The sequence below is a fragment of the Ahaetulla prasina genome, chromosome 3 (genome assembly GCF_028640845.1).
Source record: "Ahaetulla prasina isolate Xishuangbanna chromosome 3, ASM2864084v1, whole genome shotgun sequence".
In the NCBI taxonomy this organism is placed as follows: Eukaryota; Metazoa; Chordata; class Lepidosauria; order Squamata; family Colubridae; genus Ahaetulla; species Ahaetulla prasina.
The window spans coordinates 185279074-185301795 of NC_080541.1; the positions used below are offsets into that span (position 1 = coordinate 185279074).

At 37.8% G+C, this 22722-nt stretch overlaps 1 protein-coding gene across 6 annotated transcripts in view; it reads left to right on the top strand.

Annotated features, from left to right (window-relative positions):
* The window catches only part of FOXP4 (forkhead box P4), a 196977-nt gene that overhangs the window by 144664 nt on the left and 29591 nt on the right, over positions 1–22722 (top strand). For 4 of the 6 annotated variants that reach the window (XR_009154652.1, XM_058178654.1, XM_058178653.1 and 1 more), the window contains exons 6-13: positions 227–377; positions 1979–2183; positions 5558–5662; positions 9562–9649; positions 12589–12672; positions 16415–16616; positions 16721–16797; positions 20934–21035. Coding sequence is in view for 5 of the 6 variants with exons in the window: in XM_058178654.1 (XP_058034637.1) it covers positions 227–377; positions 1979–2183; positions 5558–5662; positions 9562–9649; positions 12589–12672; positions 16415–16616; positions 16721–16797; positions 20934–21035 (1014 nt within the window). In the remaining variant the exon portion in view is untranslated. The remainder of the gene's footprint in view (positions 1–226; positions 378–1978; positions 2184–5557; positions 5663–9561; positions 9650–12588; positions 12673–16414; positions 16617–16720; positions 16798–20933; positions 21036–22722) is intronic. The other 2 variants (XM_058178657.1, XM_058178656.1) reach the window with 2 other exon arrangements.

Consider the following 22722-nt stretch of genomic DNA (forward strand, 5'->3'; position numbering starts at 1 on the left):
CTCTTCCGCCACCCTCCCTTCGTTTCTGCCGCTCTGATAGATCAAAGGCTTTCAGTCTTGGTTATATGCTGTGTAGCCACGGAGGATAAGAGATCAGAACTGTGAGCTGTGCTAGCTATAGCTAAAGCTGAGATCAGGCTGCTTATGCAAGACCTGAGGAAAAAAAATAGAATGCCTGTGCTTTGGGAATGAAAATGTGCTTTAATTTCTTTCTTTTGTTTTCCAGCAGCCATTAGGGAATAAGCAGCTGGCATTCCAACAACAGCTCCTGCAGATGCAGCAGCTGCAGCAGCAGCACCTGTTAAACCTCCAGCGACAAGGGTTGGTCAGTTTACAGCCAGGACAAGGCACCGTTCCTCTGCAGACCCTGCCACAAGGTAATGCACATAAGCCTCCTTGTTCTTTAATTGCTGTAGGGAGAACCCACCCAGCCATTGCGGCAATTATCTTTGCCAGTTGGTTTTCAGCTAATTTTAAAAGCTGCCTGTTGTTGTCCATGTTCTTGAGGCCTGATGCTTGCTACACTTTTACGTTTTGCTGTCAAACAGCCGTCAATAAAAGCATTGTTAGATTGCAGTGCAGTGGGCAGCTAATTCAGGAACAGTTCAAGGACTACCTGAAGATGTGCTGCTGATAATAATGAGAGAGAACTGGGCCTAATTCACCTTTCATGAAAAACAGTCCCTGGTAAGTAGCAGCAGCTCCTCCTGGTTGCTGCTACTACTTTTTCTATAGAAAAAGAGAATGTGTATGTAATAATATTGCTTTATTCCATAGACTTTATGTCTCCTCTATCAGAAACACTGTTTTTAAGGGAAGCAGCAGAATCTGGGCTGAAATCATGCTAAATATCAGCGTTCCAAAGATAATAATATGTAATGGGGAGGAATGGACAAGTTGGGAGTGAAAGCATTATTTGGGTTTTCTGATAAACATTGTTAGCAGCATGTACCTGAAAGCTACCGTGTATCCCCAAAAATAAGACCCTGTCTTATATTTTTTTTGAACCCTGAAATAAGCGCTTGGCCTTATTGCCATGCACTCAAAATCCCGATTGGGCTTATTAAAAAAAATTTAAAAATCTACTAACCTCTGATGGGGCAGAAAACCAAAGATTCTAGTTCAGCCCAGATACCAGCACTAGGCAAATTAAAACAACAATTTTACAAAACAAACAAATAATTAGATTCAGAAATGTAAAGTTTATTCTGAATATTAGACTTGTATTTTCCTCCTGATCTAACCTACAAAAGTAGTAGGTTAGATCAGGAGTCTCCAACCTTGGCAACTTTAAGCCTGGTGGACTTCAACTCCCAGAATTCCCCAGCCAGCTTTGGGTTAGATGGAATTCATATTTCTTGATTTTACTCAGCATTGCTTAAAATCAAGAAATATGAATTCCATCTAATCTACCACTTTTACATAAATTACTTAGCGCTGATTATCTCTTAATATTTAAGTGATTTATAGTTTGGATTTGTTTTTTCATGATAATTTGTCTTAAGTGTTGAGATTCTTGTGGTACTTTCTTAAAGAGGATTGAAATATCTGCAGTATTGCTCTGAAATTATTTTTAAGTATTTAAAAGGCTCAGATGCTGCAATTTAATAACAGTGTGGAGGGAATCCTTGGTGCTCGCTGGACTTGGTTATTTTCTTGCAAACATTTCATTACCCAAACTAGGTAACATCATCAGTGCTAGCATGATGATGTCACGTAGTCTGGTAATGAAATATTTGCAAGAAAACAACTAAGCTCAGAGAGCACCAAGGACCCTTCATGTCAACTCTGAGCTACAAATATTCTCCTTTATTAAGAGAATAATATCTATATATTAGGCTGATATAAATTAATTCCTTTTTTGTCACTTAATTAAAATGGGGAGACCTTCACAGTTGTAGAGTTGTTCTGAAGTTCTTATAAATAAATCTCTCTCTGTGTCCTCTCTCCCTTTCTTCCCCCTACAACACTTATGAAGCTGTATGTCCCTCAGACTTTCAGCAGCTGTGGAAAGAGGTTACTGCTACTCAACCTGTAGAAGAAAGCATTAAGCAAGAGGGACTTGACCTCAGCACCAACACCTCGAATTCTACCTCGTTTTCGGCTGCCAAGGTCTCTCCTCCAATTTCCCATCACCCTCTCCCCAATGGACAGAACGCCATGCTCGCACAAAGGAGGGACAGGTGAAGTTAATGGACCTTTATGTGAAAAAAATATAGATTTTATAAAAAGCAGATTTAATCTCACCATAGAACTTCTGTATGTTAAAGTCTGCATGTATAATAGAACGAATCCTCAAATCTATTTTTGTCTCCTGCATTTAAATCTAAGGTACTAATGCTATTTGTCAGGGTTCCAAGTAATAGCCCCATAGAAAGCAGAACTCCGAGGCAGATAGATTCCTCAAAAAACAGTTTTATTGGAGATATCATATTGGCACAAACTGGTGAAAACCGACTCTGAAAGTTCTGGTGGTTTGGTGGGTTGCTCCTGGTTCGGTCTGGTTCTTGCGAACCAGTAGTAAAAGCAGCGAGAAGCTCTGCCCACCTGCCCAAATGTCATCATGGATAATCTGTGCATGCCCATGCGCTCCCACTGCAAACCGGTAGTAAAGGTAAGTAGAACCCACCCCTGTTTTCACCTAATTAAAACGTGAAAGTTCCCCCTTTCCCCAAACAACCAGTCACGTTGTCCAATCAAGGTGCTGGCCAGTTGCCTGGTTACTTCACCCCTTCTTCTCCAGCCACCTGCTGAAATGTTCTTGGTTCCCACAGGAAACTATTTTGTTTTGGCTCCAAAACTCTCGGATCTAACTATGTGCCCCTTCCCTATCCCTTCTTCACATTGTGGCAAAACCCTGAAGCCTTCAAAATGGCCCCAGCCAGGTTCGCTTTAGAGTTGACGCTATTTGCATTTCAATTCGGTATAGTATCAGCAAATGAGTTTAGAATCAAATTCTGATTTTAACAGTTTAGGCTAGTAACCTATAGCTAAAGAGTAGGGTCTCCTAAAGTCAGCTTTGGGATACTGATTCTATCCCATCAGTTGCCAAACAGGTCCTATAACAGTGTCTAGAAAGTATATGTATAGTTACTGAGGCTCACTTTTTTTTCTTTTGAATTATATTTGTTTATTCAATAAAAATGAGATAGGTTTCCAAATAAACGTGTACAGCATCAGAACAGCAGAGGAGAAGTCAAACTAAGTCATGATAGTGCTATGATTTGAATTTTCCATACAAAATGGTATATAATCAGAAGCCTTTTTTTCTTTTGTAGAAATAAATATAATGCATAGAATGATAGTAGATGGGACGAAAGAAACAAGCTGTCAAGATACAAAGCAAAAACAGTCCAAAAGGAAACAAAATAAGCCAAAAACTGACAAAACAAGTCGTGATTATTTTGCTTATCTGCAAAGCTTATTCTGTCATGTTCAGCAAACCATGGTATAAAAAGTTGTTACTGTGCAATATATGAACCTAGTCATGGTCAAATAAGGAAAATTCCCCTTAAGGTCACTGAATGGAAAATGTAAAATTAATTAGCTACAGTGCTGTGGAGATAATTCTTTTCTTGCTAGCTTTTGATTCATTAGTGCAAATATGGGCTGAATGTTTCAGTTTACAAGTAATCCTCATTCAGTGACCACAATTGAGTCTGGCAGCTCTGTCATTAAGTAAAGTGGTTGCTACATGGACAGTTAAATCACTGTGACTGTTTCCCTACCCTTTGGAAGATTTACCCTTGAGTTGGGATAATTAGTAAAAAGGGAATTAAAACTTGTATTTACATTTATTGGAGAGGACGGGATTACAAGAGAGTAAGCAGGCACACAATGGGGAATATTCCAGCTGGGGCTGGGAGCTGCCAGAATGCTCAGAGCTGCTTGTGCCACTGCATTTCTGTTGATATATATTCCCCATTGCTTACTCTCTTATAATCCCTTCCTGTCCAATCTCTCCACTCTGCAAAGGGAAAACAAAAATCATGTGACTGAGGGAGAGTAATCATATGACTGAGGAACATTGTGAAGGTCATAAGGACCTGTTTGGCAACTGATGGCATTAATCATAAAGTTATTTTTTCAATACCATTGTAACTTTGAATGGTTACTAAATGAGGCAGTTAAGTGAGGTCTCTTTTATTACAAGATTGCCCATCCTCCCTACTAATCATCTTGTTTGCTAATGTCAGGCAAATGGTCAGAAGTGAAACTGTTACTGTTCTAGAATTTCCTATATGCCTAGATTTTATGCACTCTAGCAGACAGCTAGGAATGTAATGGTTTGAAATTATTTTTTTGGGATTAGACTCATGGCAATGAGAGGAAGGCTAGTAGTCAGTAAATCTTTCAACATCACATAGATTCAAAGTACATTGTGTTGATGTTTTATATCAGTGCCTTCAGTCTAGGATGCAAGAGCCATCTGGTAGTCCATTTAAAGAATGATTATTTCTGTCTTTGGTGTCTTGGTGTGCACACATATGGATGTGCCAAACAGATTCCTGTTTTTTGTTTTTGTTTTGCTGGAAAAAATGGAATTCTATTGCACTGAACTCTGCACCATGGTTATATTCCATATCAGGATACATAATTGCAACTTTAGTATTAAAACATTGCTTTAAAATTTGCATGGCCAAACCGGTGATAATTTCTGAATGTATATAACTTGCATGCAGTAAAATATGAGCTGGATCGCATTTCCCCCAGAACACTCACATTTGCCATACCATCTATAGCCATGATGGTGAACCTATGGCACGCGTGCCACAGGTGGCATACAGAGCCATATCTTTGGGCACGCAAACATTGCCCTAGTTCAGCTAGAGTGTACATGCATGCGCCGGCCAACTGATTTTTGGGCCTTCCGGGCCCAACGGAAATCAGAAAATGGGCTGTTTCTGGCCTCCGGAGGGCCTTGGGGGTGGGGGGGTGGGGAAGGTTGTTTTCACCCTCCCCAGGCTCCAAGAAAGCCTCTGGAGTCTGGGGAGGGCAAAAAACGGTCCTACTGGTTCCACCGTGCCATTGCATGCCAAAAGTGGGCGGAAGGGGTTGCGCGCGCATGCGCAGGGTGAGGCACATTGAATTATGGGTGTGGACACGTGTGCACGTGCTCCCCCGTGCTCCCCCCGTTTTTGGCACGTGATGGCAAAAAGGTTAGCCATCACTGATCTATAGGATAAATCTAAGATGAACCAAGATGAGCAAGTTCATTCTGCCGATTATGTCTGAGCTACTTAAACAATAACTTGTCTTCACTCCTGTTTTGATCGTGCAGATGAATGACTGCAGATCACAGCTGCTCAACATAGGGATTGCACCTTCTGCCAATTTGGAGAGCATATCAAATTCCTCTAAAATTCTCATGTAGATGTTTCTTTTGTTGACCAATACAGATGCATAATATAATATATGCTTAGTCCAAAACTCAGAGATATGAAAGGCTGGGAAAAATATCCCCTTTCCAACTTTATAGTTCCTAGTAGACAGAACAGAGAAGCCTTTAATGCTCAGTAGTAATGTTTATTTTCTTTTTCTTTGTCCCCATTTGCAGCTCTTCTCATGAGGAGACTCCTGGCTCACATCCCCTGTATGGACATGGGGAGTGCAAATGGCCTGGATGTGAAACCCTCTGCGAGGACTTGGGACAGTTTATCAAGTAAGTGACCCGCTTCAGCTGCTATGCTCATTAGCTAAACTTATACTTCGTTTTCATTCATCTCTATCCCAGTATAGAGCTAAATGTATAAACAAGAAACACCAGTAATTATTGTTCTTGGATCATGAGGATGGTTTCCTCTGTGCTGGACTTAGTTTACTTTGGCATGTCAGAAGATAAAGGGCCCTTGGTGCTCTCTGAGCTTGCTTGTTTTCTTGCAGACGTTTTGTTACCCAAAGTAGGTAACATCATCAGTGCTAGTAAGAAATGCCGTTTGCTGTCAGTTTATATTCTATAATATACTAGAATATCTATATATTCTTATAGTCGATTCTAGAATATAAACTGACAGCAAATGGCACTCCTTACTAGCACTGATGGTGTTACCTAGTTTGGTAATGAAATGTCTGCAAGAAAACAAGCAAACTCAGAGATTATTACCAAGGACCCCTCATTTCAACCCTGAGCTACAAATATTCTCCTTTATTGATATCAGAAGTTAGTTTTGCTATCTTTAAAGAAGTAGTTGCCTAACAAGGTTTGACAAATTAACCCCTTTTTGGAACTTGAAACAGACCTATCTACCACAGTTACATGTAAAAAAATTGATCACAGTATGTGTTCTCAAAATTCCCTGAAATGGAGGTAAAACGCTCTCCTCATTTATGAAATATAGTTAGGTTCCTGTTATATACTTAATAGGGAGAATGTCGAAAGCTATAAGGCACCACGGCTGTACACTAAGAAGTACAAAAGGGGCATAGACAGGAGGAAAAGAAGCTGAGGGGATCTACAGAAATGAGACCAGCAAAGTTTACAACTTGTCCATGTTAGGCAAAGGAAGGCAGGAAGGTGGGGGTGGAGGAGAGAACTAGAGAGAAACAGATGGCAGCACGGCAGCCTGCTGACACCGCTTGTGGGCTCTGTCACTGACTGATTAACTCTGCTGTCTAAGAGCCCTCTGCTAGCGTCAGGGTCAAACAAATTGTTTTCACGCTTCGTCAGAGGTTTACTTAATTAGTTCATTTGCAATTAGATCTCTTTGTAGCCAAGATTTTTAGCAAAGACATCAGATGAAACTGACGGGTTTTCTTTTCCTTGCCTCTTTGGGATTTTCCCCTCCCCTTCTTTGCTTTGTGACTACACATGCTCCCCCTCCCACATGCACAATATACCTCTGCTTGTTTTCACCCCCCCCATTCCCACTCTACTGCCTTTTGAACAGAATGTTGGGGAGGGGGGTGGAAATGATGTTAAGAAGGCGGGAGATATTGGGAAGCACAGCCTGTGTGCCTAATCAGACAGTGTGCAATGTTATTCTGCAAACTGGGCATTTCAACAAATCTTCCTTTTACTAATGGAAGATCACTACAATAGTCAACAAGTGTCAGCTGTAACAGACTTGGGTACTCCTTCCAAACTCCTCCCAGCATTTTGTATTTCAAAATGAGAAGGGCAAATGGAGAATTGTTTTCACATATATGTGTGTATTTTACTCTGCCCCTCCAAAGTCTTCCCAAGATTAGAGAATGCTTCTCTCCATCCCAATTCTCACAAAAAGGATGTTTTGACATTTATTTTTATTTATTTATTTATTTTTGTCACAGCAATATACATAAGCATCACACAAAATGGTTATATAGTATATAAACATATATATGAGGAAATATGAGGAAGTATAAGCATATATGTATAAGAATAAAAAAACAATAGGACAGGAATGGTAGGCACGTTTGTGCTCTTATGCACGCCCCTTATAGTCCTCTTAGGAATGGGGTGAGGTCAATAGTAGAAAGTTTTTGGTTAAAGCTTTTGGGATTATGAGAAGAGACCACAGAGTCAGGTAATGTGTTCCAAGCACTGATAACTCTGTTACAGAAGTCATATTTTCTGCAATCTAGATTGAAGCGGTTAACATTAAGTTTAAATCTATTGGTTGCTCTTGTATTATTGTAATTGAAGCTGAAGTAGTCTTTAACAGGAAGGACATTACAATAGATGATTCTATGAGTTAAACTTAGGTCTTGTCGAAGGCGACGGAGTTCTAAGTTTTCTAAACCTAGGATTTCAAGTCTGGTGGGATAAGGTATTTTGTTGTTTTCAGAGGAGTGGAGAACTCTTCTTGTAAAATATTTCTGGACACGTTCAATTGTATTGATGTCAGAAATGTGGTGTGGGTTCCAGACAGGCGAGCTGTATTCAAGGATTGGCCTAGCAAATGTTTTATATGCTCTGGTTAGTAGTGTAGTGTTTCTGGAAAAGAAGCTACGCAAGATTAGGTTTACAACTCTTAGAGCCTTTTTTGCTATGTAGTTGCAGTGGGCTTTGGCACTTAGATGATTTGATATGAAAACTCCAAGGTCTTTAACAGGGTGGGGGTCATCTGTAAGGTAATGTCCATCAAGCATGTACTTAGTGTTTGGGTTCTTTTTTCCAATATGTAAGACTGAGCATTTGCTGGCTGAGATTTGGAGTTGTCAAATTTTAGACCAAGCGGTTAGAAGATCAAGGTCTTTTTGAATGGTAGATGTATTGTCAGTGGTGTTAAATAGTTTGACATCATCAGCAAAGAGAACACAATTACTTGAGATATGGTCACAAAGATCATTTATGTATAGTATGAAGAGTGTTGGTCCAAGAACTCTGCCTTGAGGAACGCCACTCTTGACAGGAACAGGATTTGATAGAGCATTGCCAATTTTAACCACTTGTTGTCTGTTAGACAGAAAAGCAGATATCCAATTGTGAAGGGGTCCTGAAATGCCATAGGATTTTAGTTTTAGGAGGAGTTTATCATGTACTACTGAGTCAAAAGCTTTGCAGAAGTCTATCTAGATTTCATCTATTGCTTTGCCTTGATCAAGATTTGTAGTCCATATGTTTTTACAGTGGAGAAGTTGTAAGTGACATGATAATTTTTTTCTGAAGCCAAATTGTTTATTAGAGAATAGGTTGTTTATTTCTATATGGAAGTTAATGGATTGGTTGATGATTGTTTCCATTACTTTGCAGGTGATGCAGCATAGAGAGATTGGTCTGTAATTTCAACTAAGCTGGGATCTCCCATTGCTGTGATTCTCTAATACTGCACAGAATGTTGTTTAGTAATTAAACCAAAAATCTTGGAATGAGATATAGCGAATTTTGTTGGCTGACATTAGGACAATTTCATGTAGAGCTTAATTTCCATTTCAAGGCTTGCATCTTTAAGTTCAGGCTTGTTCTGGCTGTATTAATTTAGTATAGCAATAGATTCTGATGCTTCAATCATTGACCTGAACTTCACAGCAGTTTTCTTCAACCAGAGAAGTTTGTTTAGGAGTCTAGCAAAGAGATTGCTGCTAAGAAATAGAAGAAAAGTGAGTCTTTTTTAATCCATCTCACCAAGATGAAGAATTTTTTTAAAAAAATAGAGAATGACAAATTGTTATTCTGTTTAATGGGTTTGTAAATATGACATTGTGATTCTGTGATTCAGGATCTCCACCTATTCCTTTGATTGTCTTATCCCTTCAAACTATAAAAATCTGGGCTTGAATGTGTTGTGTGTGTATATAATGCCATTAGAGAATTAGCTTTGAAAGAGGAAGTTCTGGAGACAAATCTCTGCTCAGTTTACTGGGCTACTGAATCAAAGTTACTAACAGACTAGCTAAGAGTTATTTCCCCATAGGACATCTTTCACAGTTACCGTCATGATAAAATAGAAAAACCTAATGTTATCAGCAATTCAGAAGAAAAACAGAATGAAAATCTGATAAATAGGAAAATGTATAACATAGGCTGGATTGCAACTCTTAAACATAAAACATTAAAAGAAAAATGCACAAATGAGTTCTGTTAATTAAGCACTGCACATTTCAAATCCTTAGAGAAAAATGAGTATTTTCTATTTTTAGACACCTCAACACAGAACATGCACTTGATGACCGGAGTACGGCTCAGTGTCGAGTTCAAATGCAAGTGGTACAGCAGCTGGAAATACAGGTCAGTATAAATGTATGCAACAAGATATATTTAATTCTATAAAACTTCCTAGAAGCTGTAGCCTTGAGTGTCCTCTTACCTGATTTAAAGTTTAGTTAAAAGCTATTTCCCAGATGGTTTTTATTTGACCACTGTAATTTTTGAATTGCATTCTTGAACATGGAAAGTACAAATTGGATTCAATGGGCACAGTTGCCACATTCACCATAGAACATGTGTCATTGTTACAAGAATGGCAGTTGCTATACCTTTTTTGAATACCACCTGCTTCACATCTCATTTTTCCACTCCACAATGCATATGTCTCATGAGAGAACTGCTCACGTGGAAAGGAAAAGTCCCTTAGTGAAAAGGAGCTTGAGGTTTCATGATTTGCTCTGCATTAGCATGTTTTTGATATGTTTGTCAAATCAAGGTAGGCTACTGTGACTTTCAGAAGTAAAAGGAAGAAAAGGAAGCAAAAACATAGTGAACTATTTGCTTGATATGTTGTATTTCTAACATAGAAAAATTTGCAATTTGCAGAGCAAAGGAAAGTGATTTAATAACCTGATTATTTGCACATCTCACATGTAGAAAGACTCTTGAGATGTGTGAATCAACCACAAATAAAATCCATCAGTGCTAGCTGAAATGTGCTTCTATGGCATTGAACTGATTTTCCACAATGTTCCCTCAGCTGAGTTTTATTTTATGATTCCAGAACTAAACATATTTTATGATATGTCATATGGGTTTATAGATTCTTAATATGGGTAATGGATTTATCAAAACTAGCTAGCAATGTTCAGAAAGCAGCAGCAGCAACATTTTCTTTCTTTTTGACTTGGGACTATCTAGTAATGTAACATTTTGCTGATTTCCACATTCTCCCAAAAGTAATTGCCAATGAAGAGGAAAGAATTTAAAAAACAGAAGCAGGCAACATAATATCTTCATGTCACACATTTCATCTTTTGAATGTTGCCACTGCACAAGTAAGGACAAGTGGTGCCCTGCTACTGATCTGTATGGCAGTCATGTAACAACTATAACATTTATTTGAGGGCCATAAATTGTAAACAGTGACAGAAGGCTGTAACATTAACAGATTGAAAGTTAGCATCTCAAAGGGTGATGAGAGAAAGCGTCCATGTGGAGGTAACTATAAATGGTGGTTAAATGTATGGGATGTGGTGAAACAGCATGTAATCTATGATATGTAACAGGGAATGTCCTTTGTTTTAAACTTCTTTGCAGGCTCTGCCAGCACTGATACTTGCTTGATGAACTCCAGAGAGATGGAGCAGGAGTTCCTTTTTATCCATGTTGTTGCATGAATTATATATGAGCGAAATGGGAATGGGGATGAAAGCAGGAGCATTTCATGGGACATGACTCTGCAGCAACAGGATTAGTGACAGAGGAAAGAGGCTGCCAGGGAGATAGCCAATTATAACATAGTGGAGGCAGTCTCTGTTGAAAGTTAAATTAAATCAGTGGGTGCAAATGGGGTTGACTAAAAGAATGCATCATTTACGCCAAGTAAAACAGACAAAGAGCAATTAAAGAGGAGAGTTACATTTTTTATATCCTTCAGTCAACTATGCGAATTTGTCCTATACTCAAACAGACTTACAAGCAATTACTGATCGTTATGTAGGAGACAATCCTTTTAAGAGAGCAGAAAGTTGTATGTGTGAAAAGAAGAACCTGCCATTGGTTCCTATTATATTTCACTGCAGAGATCCTACAGTGCATCACAGGAATGGATCTGTCAGCTGTAATGAAAGCCACAATACTGTCAGGTCATCCTTTATCGGAACCTCCCAAGCCTTCAGCAAACTCAACACTGCATTTAATTCATGCCTTTTTAGCCCTCATCTTTTCTTCTGGGAAGAGATTCTGGACCTCATAAGGCGAAAAATATTCTTTTCTGCATAAACTTTGCAGTCTGCCTCAGGACCCATCAGGTCTGGGTGGAACCAATGAAAAGTTTGAACATTTAGAAAATGAAGATGACAGTAAGATCCTACAGGTTCCACTGTTTTTACATCATCCAGTCTCTTCAGTGCCATAGCACATATATTTCACCCTTCTCCGCACCTTGAGAAATAAAGTTTCTCACACAACATAAAGCATGCTGCTTAAATAATACTGCACAACTGGAGAGGTAGTTAGGCAGGTGAGTGGATAAACTGAGAAAAACAAAGGCAAAGTGAACAGAAACAAGATAATAGAATCATGGACAAATGAAAAATTAAGAGAGAGCAAGCAAAAGAAAGCAAGAGCAGATATCTGTGAGAAAAGGATATTAGAAAGATGGTTGATCTAATCTAGCGGCATTCCTTATGAGGCAGGATGCTAATACCAGACACACGTAGAGAAAATAACCCAAGTTCTGTTGGATGTGAGAAAGAAAAGTTGAGTGAAAAGTTACTTGTGGATGCTGAATTCTGTATATAGATATAGTTTTATTTGCTTGTAATAGCCTGCCTCTGTATAGCCAAAACTAATTTCCTTACAGCAAATGCATCAGAGCTGAAAACCACACTTCCTGATCCTGACATCCATTTGTGAAAGATAATAATTTAGTGGCCTGGGAAATGTAATGTTCTTGCCAGAGTCATGATATTAAGGAATCGGAAAAGTTAGCAGTTTTTCCCTTTCAGGTATGTTCTAAAAGGCAGCAAGACAAGAGTTAAAGGAACAGCTTTGTAAGGCCACATTACAGCATGTAAGAACAATTAGTCAAAATGAAAAGAAAGCATACATACTCTGAAGCTGAACAGGGCAAGTTAAAGTAGCCGGTTTTGGCCCTTGCTAATGGAAAGGGAGCAATTCTAGGGAATGGTTATCAAATGAACTTTTATCTTGGCCCTTTTTCTAAATAAATGAATTGACCATTGTAAGGGATGATTCCTCCAAACAAATAACTTCCTGTTTGGTTCTCTCCACAGCTAGCTAAAGAAAGTGAACGTCTCCAGGCAATGATGGCCCATCTGCATATGAGACCTTCAGAGCCAAAACCCTTCAGTCAGCCTGTAAGTCTGGTCATTTCTGACACATATGCCCCAACTTCTCTTTATAATAGGATTTATTCTAAAAGATGATGTCATCATCTTAGGGGACTGATTCAGGGCTGAAAGCCAGCACTGACTGTGACATTATTAAGCTCAAAGTGGAGGTACTGTTTCCAAGGAGCATGAAGATATTGTGGAAGACAGATGATTTTTGTTCCTACTGAAGATGCTAAATAAGATGTTACTGTTTTCTCAAGCAACTTGTTTGAATGCTTGGAGATTACTCTCCTCAAATGAAATCATAGAGGTCAGATGAGATTATAATAACTGACAAGACCAATTAGCAACAGTAGTCGTGTTTTATCATAGTGATGCTCTTGTTCTAATGGTTGCCTTCAAATCCTCTTAAGGATTCAGGCTTCATGGTTTCCTACAAGGTTGATCCAAAGGTTAGGTAAGCTCTTCCATGCAATAATTTGTCTCCATGTGACTCCATAAAGCATTGTAATGCTGCTGGAAGGCTGTATAAATAAAAATAATAGGTCCTTTGCTAGGTCTACTTTAGGAGTGTTAATCTGTTCTTTCTATATACAGACAGAGTGATACAGCATAGCTTACAAGTTGCGCCTAGTTAGCCAAAATCACTGATATATGCCATTAATAGAAAAGAAAATATCATTCTTGAACTTAGAAAATCAAACAATAGAAAGAGTGCACTGCTTCTTAAGTGAGGGACTACCAGCAAGAGCTGAAAAGCTCTGTTATTTGAAAATGTGGAGACAGCAGACACAATCCTGATGTCATGACGGATACTAACAAGACCTAGGAAGTTACATGTAGGGTGTGTCACTGCTCCTTCCTGATCTGTTGCCCATTTAAGTGTTTATCAGCCATTCCATATGGCTACTAAGGAAAAGCCAGCTTGTGACACTGATGCCCTAGACAACATCAGTCAGAAACCTGCTAGAATAATTTGCATTGTTAACCCAAATATTTAATATTTTCCTTTTGCCATCTTGTTCTGCATTTTGCCCATATGGCGTTTGGACCTTGTTACCACAGTCCATGAGAAGGAAGGCAACTGTAATCATAACTTGAGGAAGGAATAAAGAAATATATTGCTATCACTGCCTCAGAATAATTTATTGGAAGTTATTTGTGTCCTATCTCTCTTGCCAAAAGCATCAAACAATATGGTTTATATCATGTAAAAATTGTAAAAAAAATTGTAAAAAATAGTATAAATCAATCAGTCAAGGGGTTGGATAAAAATGTAACAATATCTGCCATACACAAAGAAAACTTTGTATAGTTTTCGTTAATATATAGTGAAGGCCAACAAAGAACGATGCAGCTGCCCAGGGCAAAACATTTTTTAGTCTGGGTGCAGCCATTGCGAATACTTGTTTTTCCCTTTTAAATATGTTTTTATGATAAACAGGAAATAGAACCCCCTGCCCCTTCTGGTTTTAGCAAGCAAAATGCAGGAAGGAGAAACATGCTTAAGGGGCGTGCAAAATGCAGGAAGGAGAAACATGCTTAAGGGGCGTGCATAAGCGCACAAACGTGCCTACCGTTCCTGTCCTATTGTTTTTCTTTTCTTCTTCCTATATATGTTTATATGTGTATATACTATATAATCTTTTTGTATGATGTTGTGACAAAAATAAATAAATAAAAAATAAATGCTAAGTTATTCTGTATCTCAGGCACTAGCATTTTGAATTAGAAGCTGGAAGCTGTTTGATAATCAGTGCAGCTCTTACAGGATTGGTATAATGTGATGATTGATTGATTGATTGATTTTAGGAAATTATCTGTTGTTTTTTATTTCAAAAACACTAGAGTGGTTCGTGTTAAAAACTATGTATAGAAACTGCATAACAATCAAAATCATAAAATCACTTTGTTATTAGTAAAGAAAAGTTTTGCAATCCTATTGGTAGCTGTTATATGCTGCAAAGGCCATCTGGACCAGGGTGAGCTATTGTAGCCTTTTCAGAGATACTGTCGTGTCCCACTCCTCCGCTGATGGCCGGGTCAGGGAAATCCGAATCAGGCTTGCCTCTGCAGCTCTGCCCAAAGTCCTAGCAAAGTCCTCAGAGCAGGCAGGAGACCAGAAAGTGACTTCAGCAAGATAAGTTCGACTTTGCCTGACTCAGAGACTGCCAGAAAGCAGATCCTTTATATAGGCCATGGGGTGTGGCTCCATGACTCAGCACTCATTAAGGCCTGCCCCTCCCTTCCTTCTGTTGCCTCCGCCTATCCAGTCTTCTGATGCGAGGGTCACTCCAATCAGCAGCTGTTGGAAATAAACTTTCCTCAGGCTCACATGCTGTGGAGGAGGGGGAGGGGTCTAGCTGCTCCGTTTGCCTGGGCATGGAGCCAGGGCTGGGGCCGGGGGATGCTCCCTCCTCTGCAGCCTGCTTGGGCATGGAGCCAGGGCTGGGGCCGGGAGATGCCCCCTCCTCAGCCTGTCTGGGCATGGAGCCAGGGCTGGGGCCGGGAGGACATTCTTCAGCGTTCGGAAGCAGATAAGCAGACCCCGGCTGCGGTGAGAGCGGGCAAGACACAACAGATACGCCATATAAATTGCATTCTACATGTCCAGTATGAATATGACTGAAGCATGTGTCAAAGCCTTATCTCCAGAAAAATGATCAGACTAGTTTCAAGTGGCCGAGGCCCTTCACACTATATCAGCTAATGATCATTCATGTGTAGCCATAGCTACACATGAATGTTACAGATTTGTCTGTAGGATGCAGGCAGTCTATAGAGATGGTAGCATAAATCTTCCTTCAAGATTGTTAGCACAAAAAGCGTCTCTTTCAAAAAAGCATTATTATCTTTCAAATTCAGTTCCTATTCTCACATTGTTTGCTCAAATAACTTAGAAGGCCAGTGATCCAGCCTACCGCGGCTGATATCATGTTCGATCTCATGCTCGATCCCAATTCACGTCCTTAGTTTCAGTTATGTATCACCCATAATGTGTCCTCCAGCCATTTCTCCTGAGCTGAGTCATGTCGATATTCCCATCTATAAGAAACAAGTTGTGTCTTCCTTTTCTGTTCTCTTAAAAAACAAAATTTTTCTAAGTTGTGACATTTCTAATATTAAAGTAAGATTCAGATCCGTATTCAGTTGGTTGGTTGGTCCAGTACTGCAGTGTGTGATTCGGTGTTGATATGAAGCTATCAAATCAGGTTAAAATATTAGGGAATTTGGGTACATTGTCCTCAATATACATCACACCATTTTTTTTCTCTGCAGAGTGGAATTTAAACCTTTGCAAGCCTGATTCTTTAACTTTAATACCAGTTGTGATACAGATTTAATAATGCTGAACTTTGAGGTTATAGAGTTGAGTAATCATCACTGAAAATTATTCCTCCTAAAATCTGTCTATACCCCAAAAAAAATGCTAAGGATTTTTGTTCTAATTGGAAGTATATTTTTGGTAATATTTTTTTCCCTATACCAGACAACATGCTTTGTTATAACTAAAGTTGGTAAAGGGTTTCAAGAATCAACTTGTCATGACTTGGTCCAATATACTTTGAAATACAGTGGTTCTGATATCTTGACTCTGTCTCCACCAATTGTCAGTGAATGAAGCCTCATTGAAATATATTTACTTTCACTGTTATAGTTATCTTTATTGATAAATAATGCTCACCACCTGCTTCATCTTAACAAATATTGTTTACTCACTCACTTCTGTACTAATCATGGTCTTCTTTTAATCCTCGGTGAGCAGCTGAATCTGGTTTCCAGCGCTACAATGTCCAAAAGCACTTCTGATACCTTTCCTGATGGATTACCTCATCCCCCCACCTCTGCAACTGCACCCATTACTCCATTGCGACAGGGTCCTTCTGTTATCAGCTCCTCCACTTTACACAACGTAGGACCAATTCGCCGGAGAAACTCAGAGAAGTTCTGCACACCAATTTCCTCAGGTGAGATTGTTGAGGAGAAGTTCCAGTTACATCAGATATTGTGCTGAAATTGATCATTTGGAATGTCTTTTGCTGTTCTTTATAACTTACTTTCTTCTGCCTAGAACTTGCACAGAATCATGAATTTTACAAAAATGCAGATGTCCGCCCTCCCTTCACATATGCCTCACTTATCAGACAGGTAAAAAAACCTCTTTATTTTATAAGAATGCACATAAATATAATACTATCTGAAAAAGGCATCAATCCTTCTTACGAAGTGCTCACACATACTCTAATTGTTAATTGTGGCAAGTGTTTCTAATGTGCCAGTAACATACTCTAAGATTGTTGCCTTCTGTCCTAATTCTGGGGAATGCAGTATGGTTAAGCTGCAAATTTAACTGACGATCTACATCTTGAGAGCAAATTTACCTGTGGTCTTAAGCCTTTGTTTGTGCCTTTCACTAAGCATTCTAGTACTGCTGGTAAATGAATCATATACATATTTTTTTTTCTTTTGTCTATTTTGTGTGAAGAGAGACCTAGAGACAAAGACATAAAGGTTGTATTTCTAGTTTTTATTGGTCTTTAATTATTTATAATTATAGTTGTATCCTGCTCAAATCAGAAAGCTCTTGGCAGTTCTGACCTTAGTGCTTCTTAATGCACTGCTTTATATAGTCAGGTTAATAGCTCCCTGAATAAGGGTAGGGAAGGAACTTTTTTTTTAAAAAAATGACAGTGATATGCTCAATTCTCATTAGTAGAAAAATCTGCCCTTCAGTGTCTTCCAGGGTTTTCAGAAATGCAGCAATGTAATATTAAAGTTATTTCTTTCAGAGTTGCTAACCTTGTACTGAATAACAAAAGTCAACTTTTAAAATAACTTTTATTAATTAATGCTGTTTTCTGATAAATTTTGTTGAGAGAAATATTTTTATTAATACTAATTAGGCTAAGGTAACTAGTCATGCTCAAACATTTAATATTTGTGTATATTGTTCTCTCATACACAAAGAGATCAGTGTTTACTGTAGATTCATTTCTACCAAATGTTTTTGATTTTTAGATGCATGGTTCATTTATGTAAGATTATAGAGTTCCTATATATTCGTGTTAGTGGTTTGAAACTACTGATGTCTGCTTCCAGTCTTAATTGTCTGGCAGAGCAGATATACCTTAGTTTTCTTTGGGTCATAATGTCCTATATTAACAGCAACCTTCTATAGCACATCCTCAAAAAAGTTCAATTCTCATTTTATTCTGTCTCCTATTCCTTTCTTGACTATTCGTTTTCTGTTAGTTTTTTTTTACCTTTACTTAAAAAAAACTTAATAAAACTATATACCAAAAAAAGCTAAATTCCCTGAGAAAATGGCTACTATTGCTCCCTGATAATACTATATTTGGCCAGCATCTTCATTTTACAGTGAATAGAAACAAGCTGGATATTTTAAGAGTACAGGCTACAGTATTTTCCTGGGGCTCTGGCCTTATTTCCCTATTTCCTTCTGGCTGAATGAATGCCTTTATAAACTCTTTATTTTGCATTTAAAATATGCTTAGAAGGACAAGCTAAGATCATTACTTCTATTATCTCCGCCTTAGAATTAGTTTTTTAAAGCCTATGCAAAAAGTCTGAATTAGAAATCATTCCTGTTTTTTTCAGGTCTTTCAGATTAACCACTTTGGGATATCTATGGTTTGATAAGCTTTTCAAGAGATACTTTGAAAGTTTATACAAATATTCTCACTTACCAGCTCCCCCAAATATTTTTCCCCTTGGTGCAGGTAGGGACATACATAAAAATATTAGGTTAGATCAAATGACTCTTTCAAACATCCAAACTCTGCTGAGTTAGCAGCTGATAGAAATTTACTGTCTCCATCATAATCCCAGTCCTTCAAATTTTGATTATGTTCCATTTTTAATTGCACCACCACCTAAAACTTATTGCGTCAACTGCCTGAAGTATTGTCTGATCTGAGTTAGTAAATGTGAATGCCAACCTGTTATCTTTTCTCTGTTGACTTTGCTAAATCCTGAGACACATAATAAAAATGAAATGAAAAAAGAAGGAACCATTTTAGGGTGCTCTTCTGTTGCTATATAATTAGAAACAAGGGCATAAGAATCATAACCAGTTTTGGAAGAACATTTGAAGACATATCGACAACCTGTCTTTGTCCGTATAATACAATTCTCAACTTGGAGACATGATTACTGTACCTGCCTTGCTTAGTCTGCTCCATTTTTGTACTTTGGGAATAATAATTAGCAGCAATTTTGTACTTACTATTTAGCAGATCTTGTTCTCAGCAGTTAAGCCTACAGTACTGTATGTAGAACAAAATATTGTATTTGCATAAGGGAATCTTCTCCTAAATACAACTATCTAAAACCTGTATTCCCTGAGCACTGCTACTCCTGATCTACATAGATTAGATCTACTTCTTTATGTGATATGGATGACTTTATTAGACTTACTGGCTTATGTGAGAGGTAGCCATATAAATTGAAATTAAAATTTTAAAAAAATAAGAGTATTTTTTAATTTAACTAAAAATTAAATGAAAAAAATGAAAAATACTTATTTTTTAAAAAATAAAAATTACTTTAGACATCATTAAGCCTACAAAATGGTGATCTACATTCAGACAAAGAAAATATGGTTAGTTTTTAAAATAAAATATTGAAAGAAGCAATTTCATTGTATTTGGGAATTTTGCATATCACTTCCTGGAATCAATAATAACCTAGTATTAGCAAATATTGAACTTCTCTGAAGATGTAAATACAACTTAATAAAAAGGCTGTATGGTCTTTACATTTTCTTTTGCTATCCAGCTGCAAGGTGACATATTGTTGTGTCCATTATTGGCTTCTACTGCTTTGTCTTAGAATAAGTAATGATGTTACAGTATGTCATTCCTAGATACTTCTACATTTTTGAATAGAATAGAATAGAATAGAATTTTATTGGCCAAGTGTGATTGGACACACAAGGAATTTGTCTTGGTGCATATGCTCTCAGTGTACATAAAAGAAAAGATACGTTCATCAAGGTACAACATTTACAACACAATTGATGGTCAATATATCAATATAAATCATAAGGATTGCCAGCAACAAGTTATAGTCATACAGTCATAAGTGGAAAGAGATTGGTGATGGGAACTATGAGACGATTAATAGTAGTGCAGATTCAGTAAATAGTCTGACAGTGTTGATGGAATTATTTGTTTAGCAGAGTGATGGCCTTCGGGGAAAAACTGTTCTTGTGTCTAGTTGTTCTGGTGTGCAGTGCTCTATAGTGTCGTTTTGAGGGTAGGAGTTGAAACAGTTTATGTCCAGGATGCGAGGGATCTGCAAATATTTTCACGGCCCTCTTCTTGATTCGTGCAGTATACAGGTCCTCAATGGAAGGCAGGTTGGTAGCAATTATTTTTTCTGCAGTTCTAATTATCCTCTGAAGTCTGTGTTTTTCTTGTTGGGTTGCAGAACCGAACCAGACAGTTATAGAGGTGCAAATGACAGACTCAATAATTCCTCTGTAGAACTGAATCAGCAGCTCCTTGGGCAGTTTGAGCTTACTGAGTTGGCGCAGAAAGAACATTCTTTGTTGTCCTTTTTTGATGATGTTTTTGATGTTAGCTGTCCATTTTATATCTTGCGATATGATAGAACCTAGAAATTTGAAGGTTTCTACTGTTGATACTGTGTTGTCAAGTATTGTGAGAGGTGGAAGTATGGAAGGGTTTCTCCTAAAGTCTACCACCATTTCTATGGTTTTGAGTGTGTTCAGTTCCAGATTGTTTTGGTTGCACCACAAGGCTAGTCGTTCGACCTCTCATCTATATGCGGATTCGTCATTGTCTCGAATGAGACCAATCACTGTTGTGTCATCTGCAAACTTCAACTGAATGTTGAAGTTCAACTGAACTTCAACTGAATGTCAACTGATTGGTTCACAGATGTGTATGTTACTCCAATGTTTTCTCATATAGCTTTTGCTGAGTCAAATACAATTCACTAAAAAGCTGTGGTTTCTGGGTAACATTGTTCCATGGGAAAACTCAATAATATTGGATGTAAATGGCTACTTTGCTCACACTAATTCCCACTTCATTTTCTAATCATTAAGTGAAGAAAAAATCAATATATATTAACTTGTCCTAGGTTCAGCATTTTTAACATGTGGTCAAAAGTTTTGTAAACATACTCTAGTAATGTCAGTCCCTTTTGACATTTTTAATAGTAGTTGACCCAGGAATGGTGATGAGAAATGCTGAGTCTTATATCTGAGAGTGACTTTTTCTCATGTCTAAATGTAGGCTATCCTTGAGACACCTGACAGGCAGCTAACATTGAATGAAATCTACAATTGGTTCACACGGATGTTTGCCTACTTCAGGAGAAATACAGCTACATGGAAGGTAAAATTTAACCTAGGATTTAAATATAGCCTTGCTTTATTTAATATATATAATATTCTTCACAACTGTATCAGTTTTTAAAGAAATATGGAACTTTATTAAGCAATGATTAATAAATGTGGACAAATGGATGGAGTCAGAAAAAAATTAAGAAATACTAAAGGTATACATGTGGGTAGTATATAGTGCGTGATGAAAAAATACATTTATGGAAAGAAACGAAAACTATAGGTAAGTGTGTTTCTACCTACTTGTATTGATTGTATTTTATGGTATTAAGAGATAAACATGTTATGTGATACTCAAGAATCGAACACAGTGATAATAGATTTATTTAAGAAGTGTATGTGGTTAAAACCAGAAGAAATGGGAAGTAGGAATTATTAAGAAATGGATGAATAGAAGTACAAAACTAAGTGACCAGTATATAAAAAAGATATTGAGGTGATTTGATCATATGGAATGAATGAATGAGAAGTACATTCAGTAGTGCGTTTCAATTTTGGCCGCTACCGGTTTGATCGTGAGCCTCCCCCGCCGCCAATACTGGTTCGCCCGATCCGAGGCAAACCGGTAGCAATTCACCACTGATTACATTGCAACAAAAATATCTGAAGGAAAAGTGGAAAGATTTCGAAGTTTAGATATTGCTGGCTGATGTTGATCAATTCCTCAACTTTAACTTGTAAACAGAGATTACAAATTAAATGAAGAAAAGGCAATACAGGTAGTCCTTGACTTACAACAGTTCATTTAGTGACCAATGTTCCAACAACACTGAAAAAGGGACTTATGACCATTGTTCAGATTTATGACCATTGCACCATCCCAACGTTCAGCTGATCAAATTTCAAATGCTTGGCAACTGACTCATATTTGCAGTGTCCTGGGGTAACGTGATCCCTTTTTGCGACTTTCTGACCAAGCAAAGTCAATGGGGAAATCAGATTCACTTAACAACTGTTACTAATTTAACAACTGCAGTGATTCACTTAACAAGTGTAGCAAGAAAGGTTATAAAGTGGCGCAATACTCACTTAACAAATGTCCCATTTAACAACAGAAATTTTGGGCTCAATTGTGGTCGTAAGCTGAGAACTCTCTGTATGTGAAGCACTATATGGCCATAGTGAAGATAAGGTTTGCAAAGAGAGTATGAAGAAGTACAGTATCCAGAGTCACTTTGGATAATGAGATCAGTGGCATATACTGATTTAATTAATAAATAGTGATATTAGTGTATATTTAATTGAATATCTTTGTTTTTCCACTTTAATTTCTTTGGCTTATATTTTCTGTGCTCTGTCTAATGTTGCTAATCACAAAATGGAATTGTGTGTTGGTTGTATGTGTGTCTGTGCACGCCTGTGCATGTGCATGTGTACATGTTCTAAATGTAGAAGACATACAGGACTGAATTTGAAATTATCCTTAGAAAAACAATAACATGTTTATGGCTGAACTGGGTTATATTTTATTTGCATTCTGAATGTAGGCATAATATTAAGAATTTTACAAAAGTTACATACGATTGCATGTCAATACATTCACTCTATGATTTAGTAGCAGCATGGTTCAATTTCCTTATTTCATTCCATGTTCCACAAAATCTGCATTGAAAATCTTAATATGTGAAGGTAAAGAGGAAGATTGTAAAGAATACATTGTGCTATATAATGTACTTGGG